Below are 24570 nucleotides of genomic sequence, written 5' to 3' on the forward strand. Positions count from 1 at the left end.
GTTTTCGTGGAATAAACTAAAATATATTTTCAGTGAACAAGCTCTCCCAGACCACACATGATCACCAGCTCGTTAAATCAGGTGTCGAGACCAAGTGGGAGTTTGGCCTCACCAGTTTTTATAGCTAGCTACAAGGGCCATTTGTAGCATACTCGAATAAGCGGAAGAAAAGCTTCATTAGCGCTTTTAAGGGAAAGATTTTTAAATGAGTTATTTTTATCCAACTTCATCCACCAGAGCACACTCGTATGTGCGAGAGAGAAAAAAAAACAGATGATGAACGGTTTCCTGAAACTACGTCACGGGTAAGTGCGTGGAGCCCAGAAAACACACAAATTAAGCTAGTGCACCATAAGTGCCAAAAACTACCATAACATCATTCGTTATCTCAGGTGAAGTACGATCACCTCCTCACCAATTTGGCAACAGTGCCCTCGCGCAGTGATAAACGGTCGACACCCAGTCCCGTTTCTCATGTTTGCACAATAAAGCAATTCAAAGCCCGTTGCGAATTCTACAAGGGGAACAAAAAAGGCGAACAGATCCCGGGGGCACCCCGGAGCTTCCTGCTTCGAACATGTGCCACTTTTCCGCCTCTGGCTGGCGGCGTATGTGAACCGGGTAGCTTACTATACAAACCAATTGAGAAAAAGAGCGACTTTTCGCCATTGTGTAATCGGTTACACAGGGCTTCCTGGTGTTGTGCTGGCCGGTGTGTCTCCGAATCCAAACTCCTCCCCCCACTGCTGGCACTACGCCGATCGATGAACAAATCGGTTATTTGTTCTGGCAAAAGAGGCAAATAAACAGTTTGCCACATTTATCTAGCTTCTGCCTTGACCAGGTAGTGCGTGGATGGGACTTATGGTGTGTCCAGAAAGCTGGGATTTATTGCTCCAGGTTATGGTGTCGCTGCAATTTACCTGCTTGTCAGCTATAACCGGAACAGAAGCAGCAGCAACAGCAACTGCAGCTGCAGCAACCAACTAGCAGGGGGAGCCAACGTGGTTGCGGTTGAGCAGTAGTTGGTAATAGTGAAACAGACTATGTGCGAACCATCTGTCAGTATTAGTAGCGGAAAAAGATGCAAGATTTACTAACTACAGTACCACACCAATGTAGGGATTTAATTCATTAGGAAATTCTGTGTGATGTTTGAAACTGGGTCACGGCTCGTGAGCATGGGACTTAGCGAAATTGGTTGTATGCATCCGAAACGAAAGGGTGGAGTTTTTTATCACCTCTAACCCGTGTTGAAACTTTTTTGAGCGTTAATCTATTTGAACTTCGGAAATGAAGGTGGTTAGAGATATTTGAATTTTGAGGTTCCTTTGAAACAAAATTGTTTATTCAGTATAATTTAAACATGTTAAACCTCGAAGATATCTTTATAACATAATATTGAAGTTAACTTTTCTAATTGTATATGAATATTACAAATTCCTTTTATACGAGAAAATGGGAAAACCATTTAGATTCTGTTAGATCAAGCTCGAAATTCAAAATGTAAATATTTGAATTTCTGCAATGTTGCAATCACTGTTGATTAAATACCAGTTATTGTTTCTGGATGAACACACTAATTATCCATGTTTGAAATTCAAACAAATTGATTGCATAAATTTCATCCAACACAGAACTGTGCGCTCGGTTAAACAAAGAATCAACGAAATAATGTAGAGGTGAAATTTTCGTAGAATTTTATTAAAAATATCGCTTTGAGTATACTTGTACCGAAACCCTACAAATAAACTAATAATGTGCTTGGGAAAACATAATGTCAATATTTACGACGTTAAAATGTAAAGAGCCGCAATTCCACCCATGTCACATTCACACCCCGCTGCAGAAAATTTATGATGTTTCACGATAACCCGTCACGTTTTGCTGTTACTGCTGTTGGGTTTGATTCAGCAATGTTTTATTTTATTTTATTTCTGCGTTGCTTCCAGCAAATTGCTTCGAGCGAACTCGTGCATGGTAATTAGCAGTAAACAAGCGTACCAGGAGCTGCATCTTATATTTACGTGCTTCTCTTATCAATCCATCCCGGATGTCGAAATTTCTGATTTCTGAAGCCATGAAAAACTACACCGGCTGAATAGATGGGGAATTTATATTTAATTTCTGGATTGCTGCTAGCAACGGACTGTGGAACTTGTATTGTGTCAGTCGTGCTTCTTTATCTGTTGAAAAGAAAAATTAAATATTTTCATCAATCTCGAACGAATTTTATGGCAGATTAACTAAAAATATCGTACTTATTAGGGTACAAAAAATAAGAAAATAAATTGAATTGAAGCGAGAATTTTCAATGCGCCAACGGGAAATAAACATCTATTTTTTGTTAACCAATAAATTATGTGAAAGTACGGAGGTTACATACGAGTCGATGAGTAAACACCGATGTTTCACCCTCCTCAGTGTATTTTTAAACGATACTTACCAGTCTGAGTGAGAGCGATACGGTGCAGGAATGATGATGACGTAATTATTGTGAGGAAAAAAGTACTCCAGCGATGGCGCTTCTGAACAGTAGTCTGAACTTTAACTTGGTACCGGAACACCATTCGGGGAGAGGGGAATATAATTCAGATAACGATATGGCGTGAGGCCGGGAGGGAGCAGAACAAATTCTTTTGACTAGAGCTGACTTTAAATATTCATGAACAGACAATTTCAAACGGTAGTATTCAGCACAATTTATTTTACTTCATCTCCACAGCACATTAGCATTTTGTTGGGAAATGAGTTCTGCTACAAGTTGTAACTTTGTTCCGGGTCGCATAGTTAATCAGAGTGGGAAGAATAATGCAAGTTGGATAATGCGTTTCTGTTCGGGTGACATAAATGCCAAGCCGACGTGAAACGCACCAACAACAGTTTACCTATGTGAGAAAACAAAGATGTAGCAAGAGCTTTTGACTCAAAATTTTTAGCGAACAATGATGAAAAGTTTCAAGTGACATTATTTTAAATTTATTAGAAATTTTTGAATTAGGCACGTCACCAGTAATTGGTTTTGGTGACGTTAAAAAGTTATGTCATTGTTGTGCCTAGATATAGAGAAATGTTCATAGCTTTATATTTATTAACTACGCGTTACCGGATAGGTGAAGAAGAGTTCTATTGTAGCAGCAGAAATTAACTTTTTCAATTACTGCAGAATGTCGGGAAGCATTGTTTGCGAACAAAATGAGATGAAAATCCCGAATTAAAGCCTATAACACTGGTTGGAAAAAGCAAAAAAAAATCCCAAAGCTCAATCAAATCGATTTAAAAAGATTATAGCTTTCTAACCATTCCTCTGAATTTTGATGCCCTTAGTAAATGCAGAAGTGCGTCAAAAGACCGCATAGTAAATGCTCACCGGATTCGTCACTTTTACGTTTGCTCACGGGATTTACTGCCCATAAGAGCATAACAGTCCCATATGGAAATGCTCACAGTTGAGAAAATTGCAAATAAAGTTCTGAATATTTATTCAACTGTATGTTCATGAGGTAAAGCTTTTGGTACTCTCATGAGTTCTAAGAACTTTCGCATGAATTCCAGGCCTGGGAATTGATGATGGGAATCGTTTGCCTTTACTTTTTCTCTATATACAAAAAATAAAAGCATATCTGTCTCCACCCAAGAAATTTCTACCCATCCCAGATGCTGAGAAGAATTTCTGGAAACAATTGCCAGAAATAAACTTCACTTTAACTTTCGATTTTCTTCGAAAATACACATAAATTGTTTTCAGTTTTAATGTACCTAGCTTATTTTTCATTGAACCTTGCAAACATTACTTGTGTTTTAATTTATTTTAGTCAATGATTTGTATGTGAACACATTTCTTTTAACTGATAACAAATGTGAAATGTTGTTTTTAAAAGACAATTAAGTATTTATTCAGGATGGGACTCGTATGCCTTTATTTTCAGTATGGGACAGGCAACAAACTTTCAAATTTCATCAAGGCATACGAAAATATGAACAAAATTAGATACATTGACAGAATAAACTCAAATTTGCTTAAAAGTCACATGGGACTCTTATGCTTGTATGGGCAGTTTAGGTCTCCGAAAAAGTTATTTCGGTTAGAATCGGTAAAATACTATGAAATTTCAATTTTTTTTTCAGTCTAGGCTCTAGGGCAAATCCTGTGTTTACCAGTGTAATCGAAAATATTCAATCCAGGTATTTTACTCTACTGGTATAATGAGTTAGCAAATATTCTGCAACAGATTTGATTGGAATATCGAGCGTTTTTAAATATATTGAATTAACTTGTACGCAGTTGAAATAGCTGAGCGTAGTATGCAGCAAATTTATCACATTGCGCTAGATTTTTTTCTTCTCCTCAATACAACAGTGCCGTTTGGTACGTGGGTGGATAGTAAACGCGAAGGGTATACTATTGCATCCTGTGATATTAAATAAAAGCTACCATGTTGTGGACGGAACGGATATTATAAGCCAGCGTTTGATACCGCTCCGCAGCATTCTTCACAGTCGAAGTTCTCGTTGGTGGGATTCATGGGATTCATCACCAACATGAAATATGGAAGAACACAAAAAAGGTCCACTCGTTTGCAGTTTTCAGTTTCGGTTGTTCGGTCTGTACTGTCGAAATGGTTCTGTATGAAAATTTTATTAATTCCGTTGCTGCTGCCAGCCGACCCGAACCGAAGATGAAACTACTCTCACATCGTCAGTTGTAATCCTATGAGCATGGTCTGAGCCCTGCGTTATGCAAGGGTCGTCCAGCGGGACAGCCAATTTGTTGCGGTTAAACACTAAGAATCCTAAAAAGGTACCAGAATATGAATGAAACCTTAGAGACGCCGAATATGTTCGCGAGGAACATGTCAATGTAAATTGTACGCTCGGCTTCGGTGCGCAATTCTGGTGCTGATCGGTAATCTTGGGAAAGTAAAAAACGTCGTAAAAATACGTGACATCAACGAGCAAAAAAGCTAATCTGATGCGCTAGAACATAAAATATACAAATTATTCGTTAGCGTCTTGGCAGAATTAAATGAAAATTGTTGTTTCCTTTGAAGAACTTTTTTTTTGATACCCAGGAAATAAAACTTCGGTATGGACTAGCGTGATTTTCGGTGTAGATGATTGATTACCCGTATGTTTCCTGTTATTGATCTAAATCAGTTAAAATTGCATGAAGAACCGTCAAAATGATGACTGGAGTGAGATTTTGAAAATAGTAGATTATTAGCTTCTTTTAACTGGAATACAATCGCTTCAAAAAAATATAAAATAATAACCAATAATTTACCAACAGACAATGAGGTGCCCCAATGGTGTTTAAAGCTAACAATAAAAAAATATCAACAATTGGGTTTCGGCTTAGCAGTCATTCATCTCAGTATTTAGAACGAAGTTATTCTCATTTGCCCCAACGTTTCAGCACTTGTTGGTGCCTTCATCAGGGGACTCTGACTAGTGATCTATAGATGCAACCCTCTGACGTAGTCCGATAATTATTATTGTTAGTCGGGGGAATTTTTTTTTGTAAAATGTAAAATTATTAATAAATAGCGTCTATAAAAAGTTTCCCCTGATGAAGGCACCAACAAGTGCTGAAACGTTGGGACGAATGACAATAACTTCGTTCCAAATACTGAGATGAATGACTGCTAAGCCAAAACCCAATTGTTGATACCAACCACAGTCGAACTTTCCCACCCAATATAAACATCTTTCGAGTGTCAATACATGCAACGAAACGGGAATACAACATTAGTGCATTTGAGCTAGTCAGATCTTAAAACAAAAGAAATTTTATCGCCGACAAAGAAGCATTCGAGATAAATTGAAATCAGACAGAGCGGATACTTACTTACTTATTTACTTTGTTGGCTAACGGACCGTTCACCGGTCTAGGGCCGCACGAATTAGAGATATCCAGCTTCTTCTGTATTGGGCAGCCGTTCTTCAGTGTGCTCGTACACCAGCAGATCGTGTATCTTCTTCTCCCGCGCACATCCACCGCGTGCGAGGCCTACCACGGAGTCGACGGCCTTTTCCTGGTTCTCTACTGAAGACAGTTCTGGCGGTTTTCTCGTCAGGCATTCTGGCTACATGTCCAGCCCACTGAAGCCTGCCCCGCTGTATTACCTTCACTATATCAGCAAGTTTGTATACCTGGTACAACTCGTGATTCATGCGTCTGCGCCACACTCCATCTTCCAGTTTACCACCAAGTATCGATCGCAGAACTCAACGCTCACAAATTCCGAGCACTCGTCGATCGGCTTCCTTTAGCGTCCATGCTTAAAGTACGAAAAGGGCCACCGGGAGTATCAGCGTCCTAGTTTTGTGCGAGTTTGCAAACTACGCGACCTTAGCTTGTTACGTGGTCCGTAGAAGGCCCTGTTTCAAACAGAGCGGATAACCTGTTGAATTTGATTAAACCTAATGTAAGTACGTTGAGCAGGCAGTCGTAGCATCGAATTGTTACACAAAGCACGAGGTTGCACGTTCATATTCATTTGCTCTGAGGGAGCGAGGAAGTCTATGCGCCCTTGTAAAAGGTCTGTGGTAAACAATGCCGTGACTCTACGAATAAACAAAGGCTCCAAACGTTTCAATAAGCAGCGACTTTAATAGCTTGGTAGATGGAAACGATCCATCCAAGGCAGTTTACTCTTTTCTTCATATACCATTGTTGTAATGACCAAGCAGTACTCTAATTAAGAGCGAGATAATGCGCAATACAACGATTTGAGGGAGTAAATATCCTTAAATTATTTAGCGATTTTGAAGATGAGTCCCTTAATTTTAGAGGTTTTATCGACAGCGAACGAAATGTAAGGTTTGAAAGTGAGCGGGGAATCCAAAAATACTGGTTCTTTAATAACTAGGTTCAAGTCTTTAAAATAAATCGCAAAGATTAGCGGTCCTAAGTGACTTCCCTGCGGTATTCTAGACAAAGCGTGAAAATCAGAGGATTGGCAATCCCTAATGGCAACGTTTGGACGGCGACCGGTGAGGTACGATTGAAATCATAGTAAAAGATTCCCGTTGATCCCAAGTTTGTCAAGTTTTGCGACAGTTATGCGATGGTTCAGTTAATAAAGGCAGCTATCAAGCCGGTGGGTGTAAATGACATCCGTCTGGGCACATTTCGACATGTATTGATTTACGAAGAAAGGCAAAGCAGATTACTGGCAGTGAAGTGACCGACTGTAAATCCATGTTGGTCAGTGCTTAAAAAAACCTTGTTGTGTGACGTCGTATGAGAAATGTTAAATTTATTACTTCGTAGATATTTCTGCCACCGGCAATAACAGTTTCAAAACCCTGAGTGGTTACAAAAAATGACCAACGACCAACTTCCATTCCTTCCATGTGTGCTTGAGCTAATCATTATCGACGCGCACAAAATAATAGCAAAAATAACACTGGTCAACACAGGTGTGGCCCTAAAACTCAAACTGAAGAAAAATGGCAAATTTCGAATAAAGTGGAAAACTGCGTGGGAAGCCTAGAAAATTAGATTTAAACTCGAATAACTCAACATGTTTCATTGATATTAGTACAAACCTGTATATATTTTGAAGGCTCTATTCTTCTTCTTTCTAAAACTGCTAATATATTGAAAATCGGTTCATAACTGACTGAGTTAAAAAAATGTACGCGCTTAGGTCCGAAAAATCGTATTTTGACCATAACATCAGATTTTAGGGGTGTATGGAAATTTCTGGAATGAGCGAATGTTGCACTCAAAAAGACCTACAATCTATACTAGGTCACTTCAGAAGTTCTCGCATTTTTTTTCATTCGTAGCACAGTGTTATTAATTAAATTTAAACAATTAAATTTTGGAAAGGTCCGTAATCGGCTTTCCGATGAAGCTTTTTCGGGATACCGGAATACGAGCGACTCGGGCGACATTAAGGAAAATTCTTTGGGTGACGAATTTTGAGTACAACTGGAATCGAGTGCAATAAATTTTATACCTTTGTTCTAGGGCGAAAAAACACAACCCAGGGTCCGATCGATCCTAATGGGTGAAGCACCCGATGAATCAGTTTTTATGGGGTTCAATTGCTTTAAAAAGCAAAGACTCAGGGTTAGTCACGATAGCTGAGTTTGGAGATTTGACAATAAACTCAAGACCATTTGTTGGTTCATGTGTGTATTTGCATTTCTGGTTTTGTTTGGGTTTTTTCCGCTGCTATCAAAATAAACTCGACGTAATTGAAGGAAAATCGATTTATTTCTCATGAAGATACATTAATTATCAACGAAAACATTATGAGCATTGTCATTTGAGAAAGGTCTTAAACCAGCTTTTGATAAAGCTTTTCCATAATACCAAAAAAAAAAAAAAACGTTTCACGGTCTGCACGTCGACCTTACGAACGCATTTCTTGATTCTACCAATCACCTGTTTGCGTTTCGATGATCTCCAGCTGTTTTTGCATCGAAGAAACTTAAACTCCCAAAAAAATCTGCGATTAGACGACACTGAGGGTTGCGTTCATAGCTTTGGTTGGTCTTTAACTACTAAGATGGCGGTTTGTTGTTTAGGTTTGCAGGAAATTATTCACAGTCGAAACCGCGCTTTTTAAATGGTTTACCGTGAATTTTTCGCCAAAATTTTAGAGTAGTTCAGGTGGAACAAAAAAATACGCTTGCACAACAAAACAAAACCCGAATTAATCCAACTAGCGGTGAGAACCAGCCTTTCTCATTCAAACATATTATTTGTTTGAATAGAATTACACGAACACTTCAATTTCCAGAAAAAAATACAATATTTGCTGGATTTATTTATCACTCTAAATAACAAATTTTTGGGGGTCAACAGTGAACCATACCGAACATTCAAAACATATCATTCAAGCACATATGAACATACATTATTACATGCAAATAACATGAAATAAACATGTTTCAAATATACGACGCGATTTTTTTTTTTTCGTAGTATAACAGAAACGCTACAGTGATCATATTTTGGTGGGACTCGGTTATAACTAGAATCGATTATATATCATTCGAAAAAATATCATTTTAGATTCGATTATTTATGTTAGAATTTCAATCATTATAAAGTCCATCAGTCAACCTTCAATTAGCCCGTTCATCTGATATCAGTTTTGTTCAAATCGGTTGTGTTGTTTCAAAGATAATAAAGTTTCGTTATTTTCACATTTTAATACATTACAGGCGAAGTTACAGTACGATTACAGTGAAATTCAATAGTGTTATGAAGCAGCTAAACTTTACATTTGACACTCATTTTGTAGTAATCGGTTTAGCTATGTTTGAGAAAAGTGAGTGAGTTCAAATAGTCTTCGGAATATGTTTCTTTTCATAGCTGGATTTCACATTTTTGAACATATCATGCAAAGTGATGTTCCGATTGCAAAAAAATCAATAGTGTCTTATGGGGCAACTAGCCCTTCCATATGACACTGATTTTATGGAAATCGGTCCAGCCATCTCTGAGAAGTATGAGAGATATTAAATTGTCGTTTCTTTCCATAACTTTTGAACCACATGTCCAATCTTTATAAAATTCAAAAGATAAGGGTTTTGCAGGCAGCCCGTTCTTTTAAAACCAGCTTTGATAAAATCAGCTGAGTAGTTTCTGAGATAATGAACTTTCGTTGTTTTCACATTTTGATAAATATCCTCTAAACCAAAAATCCGATTACAATAAAAATTAATAGTGTTTTTATGGGGCAGCTAGGCCTTTTTCATTTGAAAATAATTTTATGAAAATCGGTCCATCCATCTCTGAGAAAAGTGAATAAAAATATAAATTTGCTGTGTGTATGTGCATTGTAGCTAGAAAAAAAACACTTAAAAATAAGTTCAGACTGGAAAAAATCAAAATACTCAAACGATCATAACTTTTTTCGTCTTTCATTTTACCATCACCAAATTTTGACAGATAGTAGACATATTGTCATCTTCAATGTGTAAAAAAATTAGGTTTTTAAAAAGATACTTTCTGAGATATTTAATACCTTGTGACAATTAGAAAAATTTGGCACAGAAAATTTTTTTTTACAGTGTATATTTCTCGAACCGCAATTTTATTACCAACAACTTTGCTGAAGACGCCATTTCAATCAAACAAGCCGTTTTTGTGATATAGAAAATTTTATCTATCAGTCATCATTTTGAATTGGCCGTTTTGAAGCAGCAGTCGCGAGTCTACATGAATAACTGATATCATAAAATGACTTCTTTATAAAAAAGGAACAGCTGTGAAAAGTTTCAGCGAAATCGGAAATGGTCGATCAGGATCGATGTGCAAAGTAGCATAGAATGACTCAATATGCTCCACAGCAAAATGCTAATATGCCCTTAGCTCTGCTATCATAATCAGCACGCGAAGTGGAAGCGTTTGACGTCTCAGAAGTAAAATCAAAAACATATCCTTAAAAAAAATACTAACAGTAATAATGAGTTTTTGCCATAGTCCATTCTACCCCGATTTCAATTTTGATCGTTTTTAGGTACGAGTCGATGAAAGATAGTGAAATTAATTGAAATATTCTTAGTATTATAAATTCCAAAAGTGTGAGAGTTAGAGAAACCACAGTTGGATTGAGCCATTTCATAATTTACAAGATAAGAACATTCAACATTGCTTCAAGAATTTGTTCTCTCCATAGGGGGTTTTTTAATTGTCACATTGCTATTCTACTCAATCGAATTTGCAAGTAACAATGTCTGGTTGTAGCAAAGAAGGTGAAGTCAAGGGAAAACCAAATTCCGTTCATCTTGGTGCTTGGCTTTGATTTTCGGTAGGTCGAATTCATCGTCTGCTGCGTAATCGTTGCTATTGATGTTCTGCCGAATGTTGAAGCTGTTCTACCCCCGAAAAAATAGTCGTCCTTTCAAGGACGACCACGCATTTTTAATTGAGACAGTAATAATGAGTTTTGCCTCCAATTAAAATTTAAAATTCAACTTAACATTTTTAACATTCAGAATATATATTCAGGGGGGAATAAAATTGTCTTTTTCGATTGATTAGCTTCAATTGATTAGTTTATAAGTTTGACAAATCATTTTTATCATTTGATGATAAGTTCTGACAGAGAAAAAGATAGTGAACAAATTGATATAAGCCTCCTACTTTTGTTACTTACACATGTTTGTCTTTCATCTTAATGTATAGGAGACTGCTTTTCTGACTTTGAATTGAGCTGCAGTAGTACTTTATTGCTCATTAAATAGAAAACAAACAACGCAATGCTACTGTATAATAAATCATCACTGGATTTAGCGTTGTTACGATACCTAGAAAGTCCAAAAGCTTTAGAGTGCCAATTGCTTTGAGTGCTCATCTAGATCAAAAACCGTCAGAACAATTTAATAAAAATCGCATTTTGAGAATGAAATTGTAAAAAATAACTCATCTACAGCATGTGTTTCGGTTTCCGGGTTTTTATATAAATGCAATTTTTTTTAAAAGCAGACAACTCAATTAGAAAAATATGTTTCTTCCACTCGCATCGCATACAACTATGAGACGGGTAAACAAATCGATTCGTCAAATTCATGTCAAATGAAAAGTTTCCTGCATTTTATACATGTATACATTGAATGACATATTCCAAATATGACAAAAAGCTGACAACTGTATGTACATATCTGCAACCGTTTCGTTTCTGTAATATCACTTCCCATTCTAGGACCGACGCACAGTGGTCCAAAAAGGCAAAAAGTGGAACTTAATTCCATAGCGCCTTTCGACTTCATTCTAGCTTAAAGGTGTCTTTAGGACAATTGTTTGCATTAATAACCCGCATAATCTACAATTATCAAAAGTTATGAAAAGTTTACTATAACTTAAATAAAAAAACTAACTTTTTTGCGTTAAGAGATAGAGGAATAGTTTATTTGGCAAAGTTGTAGGAAATACAAAAATATGAAACTTTGCTGAACTAACAAAATTTCTATCTTCATTGAGTACAGAGTTAATGAGTGTTTTATAAGAAAGGTACTTAAAATTTGGTTTTTTGTACTTAACTTTTGTTGGTTGCATTTTACAAGAAAATGTTGTTCTAACAAATTGTTGGGGCATATAAAACACACGTTTTTGTCGAAGACCACACATCTCCAGGATTTTTTCTTACAAAGTTAGAGCACATTTTATCTTTTTTTTTTTGATAACTTTGACGACGTGTAGGGTAAAAAGGGGCAAGTGGATACACGAGATGAATACTTTTTCGGAAAGCTCAGCTCAAGTACTACAAACTGTTATAGGTTCCATTTGTCCCAATTCACATATATAAGAGTAAAATGACCTTATGTTACAGTAGTTTTTCATATACTGATTCGCGGTGTTTGCAGGTTTCCATGAATGATTTATTATTCTTCTGATTTCAAAGCATGAAATACTTTGAAGACCTACGGAATGCATAATATCACATGTTTTTTGCTCAGCATTCTGAAATATATGAGGTATGATATGCTCAAGGTCAGTGTGTCGAACAGTTGACATTTTTGCATAACACCGTATCGAAAAATACTGTTGCTTCTCTTGCAGACTGCGACAGCAGCGTTCAACTGTACGCTTCTCTATTTGAGAGAATCGTGTGACTTAAAGCCAACACGGATGGTTAACGATTCTCTTTTGTGCCGATCTCCAGCCGCTTCGATATCTCGACTATGGCATTGAGCGAATGACAATAATTGGCAACCATGCGGCAGTTTAGCACAGTAATAAGATGGAAAATCAATTATTACTATGTATTTACTGCCGAAAAATATCATCAATCGTGTACACCAGAAAATTTGAATCCCAACTTCTAAACTATTTCATTCGAAAATAGTTCACTGTAGCGGAAGTCTCATCCAAATTTAGCATATTTAATCGAAAACAGGACAATAAAAGCATGAATCTTACAAATTCAATTAACGTCCTCGTGCCCAAATAAAAATTGACGCTAAGTGAATTGATTTCACTTTAATTCGTAATAGATGCAATGAATACCACAGACAGCTACAGTCAATAACACACGAGCCAGAGATTGTCTATACAATGACAACAGTATAAAAAGAAGTGAGCGAGAGAATTGTTGTTCATATTGAATTCGTGACAAAAAGCAAGAGATAAAGCAGATCGTATGAATCTTCGGTAGCGGCTACTGTCGCGTAGTGTTTCATTCCACAGAGGTAATCACAAAAATCTTGCTACTGTCGTGTGAATACTGTAGCGTACCAGTACATTTCCCTACCCTGCTCAAGGTACACCAAAAACAAAACTCGAACTCGGCCTTCTGTTTATTTATACGCAGATTTCGAATTCCAAACTCGAACCTACGACGACTGGCTTGTTAGGCCAGCATCGTACCATTTTGTAGATTAAGTTTAACTACTAGAACCTATATTGAGCATGTACTTGGCATCATTACATAACTCTTGTTCATGTTTATTTTGAACCTCACGCATGGTTGCCAGAATTGCATCCGATGACTCCAGAAGTCGATGAAGCAGGTCTTGGTTCGTCGCTGTTCTTGATTTTGTGGTGAGAACCTTTAGTACTTGCCAAACATATGCAAAAACAATAACAAATAACCACTTAATAGAGGGTGAAATAATTTCACCACCAAATTTACCCATGTTTTACGTAATAAGTTTGAAGAACTTTCTATGCTTGACAAAAAACATGTGATTTTATACATTCCGTGGGTCGTCGTAGGTTCGAGTTTGGACTTAGAAGAGACTGTTGATGTTAGTAGATTCGTAGCGCTAGCCTGGCAATTGTCCTGTACAATAAACAGTTGGCTTCGAAATCTGCGTATAAATAAACAGCAAGAGCATATCATACCTCATATATTTCAGAATGCTGAGCAAAAAACATGTGATATTATGCATTCCGTAGGTCTTCAAAGTATTTCATGCTTTGAAATCAGAAGAATAATAAATCATTCATGGAAACCTGCAAACACCGCGAATCAGTATATGAAAAACTACTGTAACATAAGGTCATTTTACTCTTATATATGTGAATTGGGACAAATGGAACCTATAACAGTTTGTAGTACTTGAGCTGAGCTTTCCGAAAAAGTATTCATCTCGTGTATTCACTCGCCCCTTTTTACCCTACACGTCGTCAAAGTTATCAAAAAAAAAAGATAAAATGTGCTCTAACTTTGTAAGAAAAAATCCTGGAGATGTGTGGTCTTCGACAAAAACGTGTGTTTTATATGCCCCAACAATTTGTTAGAACAACATTTTCTTGTAAAATGCAACCAACAAAAGTTAAGTACAAAAAACCAAATTTTAAGTACCTTTCTTATAAAACACTCATTAACTCTGTACTCAATGAAGATAGAAATTTTGTTAGTTCAGCAAAGTTTCATATTTTTGTATTTCCTACAACTTTGCCGAATAAACTATTCCTCTATCTCTTAACGCAAAAAAGTTAGTTTTTTTATTTAAGTTATAGTAAACTTTTCATAACTTTTGATAATTGTAGATTATGCGGGTTATTAATGCAAACAATTGTCTTAAAGACACCTTTAAGCTAGAATGAAGTCGAAAGGCGCTATGGAATTAAGTTCCACTTTTTGCCTTTTTGGACCACTGTGCGACGGTCGAATAAATTGAATGGCAGCGAGAACCAGTTAGCAAATCGAGATTTGATTGCACTGGCTGTACTAATGGCGTCTGCCACCGGGTGGGAATTTGTGCCAATCATTTTTACCGACAACCGATGAAATATTGCTCGTGAGTTGCAATAAACGATAAACTAGAAGCTAGAATAGGTTCTAGGTTTCGATGAATGTTCGTGCTGTTGCTATGAGTGCGCTCTTGTTTCGGTACGCTATTTACTATATTTGAACGCACTCAAGTTAATGATTTCCAGCCCATCGAAGGAGTGCATAATTGTAATATAAAACCGATTATGTTTCGATCGATTAAACATGACGTGGAGTAAATGGAGGAAAATGACAAACTAATTTCATCTAAACTGGTCGGCTGTGAGAGGATTCTTCCCCGATAATATTATAGGGTTAGCAGAAAGAAATCAACTGCTAAAATTCACACAAAATGGAGTTGTTTTATTGCAACATTCATACAAGACTGGCCGAATTTGCTCAATACAATCTGCGACTGCCCGTCGTGACGCACAAGTTTAGTTTTGATGGACATTTTCATAATGAATACATAATAGTATTGTTTGGTCGACACCCAACGAAACGGAATGAGCCATTAATTTGTAAACAACCTGAACAAACTGCTTTAGCCCACGCTAGATACTCTCGCTGAGGGGCTTAAAACCTGCGAACACACACCTGCTCGGCAGCATCCTCATCAGTTCGTATCGTAAACTTACGATGATCACTCACGGTTTAAAATTTCCACTTTATTAAGCCACCGACAGTTTTTCTCTGATCGTTTGCGTGGTTTACTGGCCCAGATGAATCATCCTTCATTCAGCCCGGTATGTGCTAGAGGGGGGCTTATTTTGGTATCTGTTCGCAATTACAACCAACCGTGCGCCGTTGCTGCTGGCGCAGCTGCATGGATATGAATGATAGACGGCTGCGGCGGATGAGCGGACGAAAATTTATGTTACGCTGCTTCCGAGCTCGCTCTGGCTCGCACTGCGTTGTTGGTACGGGATTATACCGGTAACGGCGCGGACGTGACCGCGATTCGTTGCTGTGAGCGTGCTGTTTGGCAAATATCCCTGGTGATAGACTGTGATACGGCGCGTGAAATATCCGTGCTCTTTGATTGACGTCGGTCGAAGAGTAGCAGCAAGTTTCCCTTTGCAAGCGGAATCATTTTCACAAATTACGACATTTCGCTTTGATGTATTTCTGTCACGCCGATCGTCGCGTTCCATTTTTTCCGAGCATTGCGCACAAATGAAACCTGCCACAGGTACCTCGAACTGCACGGGAGATGTTTTTTTGTGTGCCTATATGTGAACATACCAAAGCTTCGAAAGGCTTTCCAGCTATAAAACCGAAGTGTGAACTGCATCGGTAAACATGGAATTTCACTTAAAGTGAGAAACAATTGTATGCTCAGCGATGCATGATTTTAATACTTTGCAAATACCGCTGAAAAGAATGTGAAATCGATTTAAACCTGATCCACTGAAGTTGTACAACCGCCTGTGAACGGGAGTTGCAACTTGCAAACAAAGTTGTTATAAATTGTCGAAAAGTTCGCGATAAGCATCCGCTTTCCAATATTTCGCAGGATCCCAATTTTGTTTTGTTTGCCTTAAGTTTTCGTGGTTTTATGCAAAATACCGCTAAACAAAAACAACACAAACTAGAAACGGTAGAACGAATTTTCCTACCTTCTACCTACAATCCTGACGATGATTTGAATATTAAGACATGCTCGTCATTTTTGGTTGAAGACTAAACAACTCTCCTAGAAGAATGATAAAGAACAAATAAGAAAAATATGTCTTTAAACGATAAGTTCTGAGACACGATTTGTGATTGCGGAGTATTTTGCGAATATACTTGGTACTTTAAACAAAATTCAATGTGTGTAACTTTTTAGTTTGATTTTTGAACGGTTATCGTTTCTTATTATTATTTCTACAGAATCAATAGCTACAGATGCATTATCGAGCTTTAGAGTTTAATTGTACTTTCATCACAATATTTTTTTTCGTTTGAAATACAGTATCAGCTAAAAAAATCGGCGATAAAGTCATAGAGAACTAACCTTTTGCAGGGAGATGCTCTGCCATATGAAAAACCACTATGCAAGAGATAAACACTCTAGGACTCCATTTACCCCTTGACGATAATAGAGCCGATACCCTATCTAATTAATGTTCTGTAGAATTATTCTCAAACATAAAAATGATATCAAGATAATAGAATCTACTACACCGATTGTTTTCGCAAACCGGCTTAATGGAAAACTTCTTCAAAATTACAACCGTCGAAATAATTAATTGTGTACGAGTAGTATGATTTATCACAGCTCTTACCATGCAATCTTGCGTTTATTTCCCCCGCCCTACTTTCCGTTACGCGTTAGACGCATACCACCAAAAATATTTCAACCGTGATTGATCAATATCAATTAGCCGAGCTCTCCCTCACACTCTCTCTCTCTCTCTCTCTCCTTCTTCCCACTGGTGCTTCCAAATTGCCATAATCCAATCATCGCCATAATATTGACTTGATCACTCATTCGAAATGATGACTCATCATTCATTCAAAAACACCCAGTACTTTCTGGACCCCAAACCAATTTGCCACGCAAAGGCACGTAGAAGATAAGGCCGGGTGTGCGGTGAGCGGGGGAATTTAAATATTTGCCCGTACAGCTTTGGGGCATGAGTTTGCAGTCAGCGCCCGTTATCAGACAATTTATCGTTGGCGAAAAGAGAGAGCGAGCTTCCTTGGAGCCGTTGTTGTGGATCGGGGAGGGTAAGCAGGCTAATATTGAACCTGGCTCTGGGCCCCGTCTTCGTGCTACCGTGTGCACCAAGAAATACCGGTTCCGTCTAGCGGAAGAAAGTTGACTTATTTGATAGCAGTTTGTTAGAAAGGACAACGATTGGCGATTCCATCGAAAGAGTGGTTAGAAATGGGAAAAGTTTTCCGTCCGTCGGATTTTGATGTACGAGGCGGCACATTGGTGGTTGCGGTTGCTCGTTTCGAGTCTAGTCGGGCCCATTTAGAGGGGCTGTCATGCTCGAGCGCAAGTCCTTAAGTAAAGGTATCGCTCGCCTGAAATCTTGAACGGATTTTAAGTGAAAGCGTTTGAAGCTTTATAAATGGCTTTTGAAAATTGATGCGAGTTTGATGATTCTAGATCGTGTTACTAAATTTATATTTATTGTAGCGATGAAGTGATCTGCGAAAGACTGTGAGAAAAGAAGTTCAGTATATTTGGATTGGTCTAGCGATTATAGAAACTTTATGGAAACTTTCAATTAGTTGTTAAAGCCTCGTTGTCTGTCTTTATGTAGAAGTTTCCAATATTTAAATAGCCTTCTTTATCTGCTTCCACAAGAAATTATAAAAGTGATTGATGATGGTCTTATGTTTGAAGATATTGATCACTTCAATGCCGTTGAAATAACTGTCAGAAAAAGGTATTGATGTACACTGGCCACAGCGTAATGAGGAAACCATTACTGTCCACTTTTGATAGCATTTTTGTTCCCTATAAAAACATTGATCAAGGGCCACTAATTACTGCCATGAATGATTGAATGTCGTAATGACCACTTTTTTTTCTCAATTGCTCTCTTTCGTTTCAGCAGCGATGAATGCTAGTGGACTCAACATGAAAGCAATGCTGTTAGTCGCTATTTATTTCAACCTGGGTGAGTATTTTTTTGCTGTGTGCAGCAGTCGCAATTAGAATCGAATAAGATTGGATGGCAAGAGCTGACAAGTGTGTGGTACAGTTAGGCGGAAATCACCATCACCAAAGCAGTGTTTCGATAAGAAATATGTACAATGGAATTGAGCAATTTGTTATGCAACGTTGTTCTTATTATATGCACATTTAGTTATGATCTATTTAAAAACAAAAATCGAGTTTTCTCTTCTTAAGTCTAACTTAATCAGTTCTCATTTTAGTGAACAAGGAATGATGTTTCAAAATGTTAAATTTTGAGCAATCTATTCAGAATCATACAGATGTTCAGGATATATCAAGTATTATTATATCAGAAACCTGCTTTAAAGGCCGACAGAGAAATGATCTCAAATACAAATATCATTTACTGACTTACTTTCTATTGTTACTGATAAACGTTTCTAGACTAAAAACGAGAATATAAAACTTGTACAATAGATGAAGCAAAGCATTTAAGCTGCTTGCCACATAACGACATAACGATCATACATACGCACTAAAGGCACACTCATAGCTATTAGCAGTGGCCAAATGGCTGACGCGACAGACAGATCCGGACCAAATTACTAACATGTCCGGACACGTTTAGCAATGTTGCGGTCCGCCGGTTGAACCGTCTGTTGTGAAACGCTGCGATCGAATCAGTCGCCTGCTAACCTTGCTGCGCTAAAATCAATTGCTGCTCTGCCGAATTTCTTTCTGAAGAGGTACTGGAAACAAACTTGAATGAAATACGCACTATTATCAAGAACTTCAAAAACATGAAAGCACCAGGAGATGATACGATTTTTTATATCCTCCTCAAAAGACATTCCGAAAGCTCTTTAAATTTCTTGGTAAGAATTTTTAACAGATGTTTCAAATAAGCATATCTTCTCTCAAAATGGGAAAATGCCAAAGTTGGGGGGAAAGCTCATCGAAACTTCCGGCCCTCTTCTTAGCATAATGCTATGAAGAGCCAGCTGAACACCCACCGATTACCTGTCGATTTTCCCAATTCGGGAGATGTCTGCACATAATTATCTCAAATCATAATATTTCGCTCATCATATCACAAAAGATTGCGATAAAATGAGCGAAACAGAGATACAGGGCCAAGTCCCCCCCGGCTGGCGCTAAAAGATGAGCGTGGGAGAGTGTGGGAACTCTCCCATCCGTGACCGGGTTGATTGGAAATGTAATCCCCACTTGATTCAGGACCTGCAGTTTACTTGACCCTCTCTTTACCATGGTTTCTCTGGAGCGCTATAGGTTTGGATGCGAAGGGCCTTTGGGGGTATTTGCCGGTCTTGCTCGGGATGCGTGGCTGTATTCTTGAACAATCAGTATATTGTTTAAAAATTAATTTATGCATTTTGAGTAGGATTGGTGGATGTTTCGGGGGGCTTTTTGCGTCCGAACCTGTGGTGCTCTGGAGTGGTCGGGCTGGGGAGAGGTTCAGCGTCCATGTACGGACAGACCGACCCTTGAAGTTGGTTTGTATATTTGTTATTTGTTTGAAATTATCATTTTTTTTTATTTTATTAAATTTTTGTTATCATTGTTATTATTATCAATATTAATATTGCTATTTGTTCATTCATTTATTTTTATTTAACAGATTCTTAATTTATCCCTTTGCGCATGTTAACTCTTTTATTTTACTAGCAACGATATATTTCACTAATATTTCCTTTCCTTTTCTCCCAATTCGCACAATTTACGAGCATCTCCACGATCCTCATCATTACACGCTAAAATAAAAAGAGAGATAGAGACCCAGGAATCGAGCATCGGATTCGCAAACAGATAAGCCAATTATTATTTGTATTTCTTTGAAATCTATAATTATTATTATCGTAAGTATGATTGATCGTTACTATAAACTCGTAACGATGAATCATATTTTGAACATTACTATATCTTTCATCATTATCAGTCCTTTTTTTCAACATCTTTGAATGGAACAAAATGGGAATGGGGTTAGTAAGTTAATGTACCAGAACCTGGCCGGACATTGCGCCTATCCAGGGAAGGACCCGTATACGACCACCCATGTGTGACTAGAGTATCGCACATGCCGACACGTGCAACGGGAAGGAATAAAATAAGTGTATAGACCAGGGGGTTAGTCCCTAATTATGCTGACTTAGCGGAAAGCACGGGCTATACACTTAACAATGACAATGACAATGACAAAATGGAAAAATGCCAAAGTCACTCTATTTTAAAATTTGAAAAAATCCAGCTGAAGCATCAAGTTATCGTCGAATTAGTTTATTCTCTTCTATAGGCAAGCTTTTTGAAAGAATGATTCTTAATAGGATGAAAATCCAATTTTTGCAAATGAGCAGTTTGGATTTCGCCATGGGCATTCGACTACTCATCAGTTACTAGTAACTAATACGATTCGTACTATTAAATCTGAAGGTTATTGCACTGGAGCTGCTCTTCTAGACATAGAAAAAGCATTCGACTGTGTTTGGCATAAAGGTTTGATAGCTAAAATGTCCAATTTACGTTTTCTTCTTTACATCACAAAAATGATACAAAGTTACTTGACAGAGCGCACTCTTCAGGTTAACTTTTTAAATAGTAAATCTGATAGATTGCCTGTTAGAGCTGGTGTACCTCAAGGAAGTATCTTGGGCCCAGTCTTATATAATATTTTAACTTCTGATCTTCCTGATTTACCACCAGAATGTGAGAAATCTCTGTTTTGTGATACAAGCATTTCCGTAAAAGGAAAAAGCCTTCGTGTCATATGCAGTTGGCTGTAAAAACGTGTAGATAGGGTAATCGTTCCTATATTCATCTCAGTACCTATATTCATCTCATCACACCTTTTTGATCAATTTATCGTCAAATTTTACCATATTTCCAACGTTGACAAAATCCCACTTGACCACTTGACAAAATCGAGAAGCAATTAGATTTACTTTACAAAATTTGTGGAAATTTCACGGTAATTCGGACAAATGAGAAAAACAAGATGAGTATAGGTGCAGCCAGCTGTTGAGATGAATAATGGAGCGATTACCCTATATTTCTTCATATTTGCAGAAATGGAGGATTTCTCCAAATGCATCAAAAACACAATTAATTATTTTTCCTCATAAACCAAGAGTTTCTTTTCTCGAACCCACCAATAATCATGTTGTTGAACGGTGCAATCTTAAATTGGTCTGACCACGTTAAATATTTAGGGCTAATTCATGAAAAAAATCTTACCTTCAAGGAGCACATTGAGAATATCCGAACAAAGTGCAATAAATATGTAAAAAATGTTTGTATCCTCTTATCAACAGAAATTCTAGACTTTGTCTCAAGAATAAACTGTTAATTTACAAACAAATATTTAGACCAGCAATGTTATATGCAGTCCTCATCCGGACAAGTTGTTGTACAACCAGAAAGAAGATGCTTCAAAAGATTCAGAACAAACTTCTGAAAATGATATTGAAGCGTCCTCGCTGGTTTAGCACGAATGAACTACACAGGCTTACTAATTTGGAAACATTAAAAGATATGTCAAACCAAATTATCAATAAGTTCTGACAAAAATCGTTGCAATCCTGAATAACAACGATTAGCTCACTTTATAGTCAGTAAGATAGGTGTAAGATTAGATTAAGGTTTGATTTTAAATCCCCGTTTTTTCTTGACAAGTAGGTTTACAATTTTTCTACAGTTATATTCACTTAATTGCGGAAGCAATTACAATCTTTTAATGAAATAAAGCTTAAAATATATGCAATAGTGTTGATATGTCACTATTTGTGGCAGAACACACAATGAAAATTCTGAATAAATATTAGTAAATGATTAATTCATCACAAAACATCCCCCCTCTCTATGAAAAAAGGATTCTGAGTAGTTTTGAAAACCCCAAAAGATATTACCAATGATCTAAATCTGAGCGAATATTTCTCTTAAATTTTTCCTAAAGACCAGGAGAGTCAAGAAGAGTAACTGGTAAAGATGCGTTTAAAAGAAAGCAAAACACATTTTGCATTAAGCTGAGCAAAAGCAAAGCCTTGTTGCTACATTCCGATTCGGAACGTGGCCTTCTCAGCCAACCGTTTAGTGTACAGGACAATTGCGGGGCTAGTGCTACGATCCTACTGCCACTAACAGTCTCTCCCGAGCTAAGACTCGAACCTACGACGACTGGCTTGTTAGGCCAGCGTCGTACCTCGATACCATCTGGGGGCATTAAGCTGAGTATTGGCGGAAAATTCTACAATAAATCATGAAAATGATCGTTGGCTCAGCTCAAATTGGCAAAGAAGCCAGAAGAATAAATTAAGTTAAGCACAGAGTTTTCAAGAATTTACTTAAACTATGATAATACCACTAAATAATGTTCCACGTCCGCAGAGGTGAAATGAAACAAAATAAGGCTGGTTATCACATTACTTGCATTATTGCATTCGAAACTGATCACAGGGGATAACTTCATGGCATATTTATCTTTTTCAACAATGATAGACATGATTCAAGCAAGAATAACGATTGAGTATTCTATATCAATAAGTTTATGTAAACAATTTTTATTCGACGCCTCTATTCACCATTCTGAATTTGAAAAAGTCTCCAAAAGTTGATTTCTGGTCTCTGGGTATCAACTCCAAAGTAGACTCTAATAGACCCAATTACAGGAACGGGAAGTCTGTTGCTGATAAAATATGACAGTCCGTCACATCGTGTGTTAGTAAAATGATTTATTTTAGCTGAAGTAGGCTTTTACAACTCAGCTCTGATTGGTCAAAATCTGCGTTTCAAGAAGACTTAACAATTTTCTACGGGGATTCGACTGTGACACTAAATTTGATTTTGTTTCGGCTTAGCAGTCTCAATAAAAACAGCGCTGATCTCTATGGGGTCATCGCCAACGTTTCGATCCGGTTGGTTGGGATCTTCATCAGGGCCTATTTAAAAAATTTTATTCCATTACATAAAAACATAGAAAATTGTACATAAATTACATTTAGCTAACAACAAAACAGAAAAAAAAACTCGACACTAATCAGCTTATACAGTTACAGAAAATATCCTACGTGTGGAAGTCAGGTTCGAAAGGGGGGGAATTGCACTGCGTCTGAAACATCTATTCTTGGATTTCGTGCTCTTCGTTTTGGTGGCCATTGGACAGCAGTTTGTCCAGTGTATGACAGATTAGAAAAACCATCCAGCTTCAAATCTATTTCGTTTATCTATGGCCTCTCTACCACCATCAAAAAGATTTTCCAAAACAGCGACCCAACTACGAGCATCTCTTTCAGTAACCAAAACACTGTGGGGCACTTATATCACACAGCCAAAGACCCTGCACCGCACAAAAACAAAAGTAACGTTGTATATCAGATTGCTTGCCGAGACTGCCACGGCAAGTACATTGGTATGACGTCGAACAAACTTTGCTGTCGTATGTACGGACACCAGTCACATGTGAATACACTGGACAAACTGCTGTCCAATGGCCACCAAAACGAAGAGCACGAAATCCAACAACTCCGGGGAAAGACAGCAATGATCGATCACTACATCCAGTACAACCACCGCTTCGACCTTAACACGCCAGCCATCCTCGACAGTGCCTACAAATCACAAGCTCTGCAAGTGTTGGAGATGTGCCACATCGCAACTACAACCAACACGGTCAACCATCGGACTGACACCGACAACCTAAGCTGTGCGTACGCAAATCTCCTACTCTCGATCAAAGATCGAAGAGAGATAAGGAATGCGTCGTCAAAAAAGAGTAGAACCGAACACACAACTTTAAATAACACCCCCCCAACACAAACACAAACACAACCCCCCGTCGTACACCATCTTTTGCGGGAAACAGTTGAACCTGAAGTCTGTTTTGTTGTTAGCTAAATGTAATTTATGTACAATTTTCTATGTTTTTTATGTAATGGAATAAAATTTTTAAAATAGGCCCTGATGAAGATCCCAACCAACCGGATCGAAACGTTGGCGATGACCCCATAGAGATCAGCGCTGTTTTTATTGAGACTGCTAAGCCGAAACAAAATCAAATTAACAATTTTCAATAGTGTAATAGTTTGCACAATGAAATCATAACTTTTCGGGTAGATGCGTAACTAATTTTCCAATCGGAGAACTAAATTCATTGAAATTTAATCGAATGATAACCATTCGAAATTGAACATTCATTTTACATCCCTATAGACTTTCTTAAGAACGTAACAACAATATTGCACGCTTAGCCTTGGG

At 37.6% G+C, this 24570-nt stretch overlaps 1 protein-coding gene across 2 annotated transcripts in view; it reads left to right on the top strand.

Annotated features, from left to right (window-relative positions):
- The window catches only part of LOC129728711 (zwei Ig domain protein zig-8-like), a 182019-nt gene that overhangs the window by 60252 nt on the left and 97197 nt on the right, over positions 1-24570 (top strand). Inside the window, exon 2 of one of the 2 annotated variants that reach the window (XM_055687164.1) lies at positions 18242-18307. In XM_055687164.1, coding sequence (XP_055543139.1) covers positions 18247-18307 — 61 coding nt within the window. In that variant the 5' untranslated portion in view covers positions 18242-18246. The remainder of the gene's footprint in view (positions 1-18241; positions 18308-24570) is intronic. The other variant, XM_055687163.1, reaches the window with a different exon arrangement.

The sequence above is a fragment of the Wyeomyia smithii genome, chromosome 3 (genome assembly GCF_029784165.1).
Source record: "Wyeomyia smithii strain HCP4-BCI-WySm-NY-G18 chromosome 3, ASM2978416v1, whole genome shotgun sequence".
Lineage (NCBI taxonomy): Eukaryota > Metazoa > Arthropoda > Insecta > Diptera > Culicidae > Wyeomyia > Wyeomyia smithii.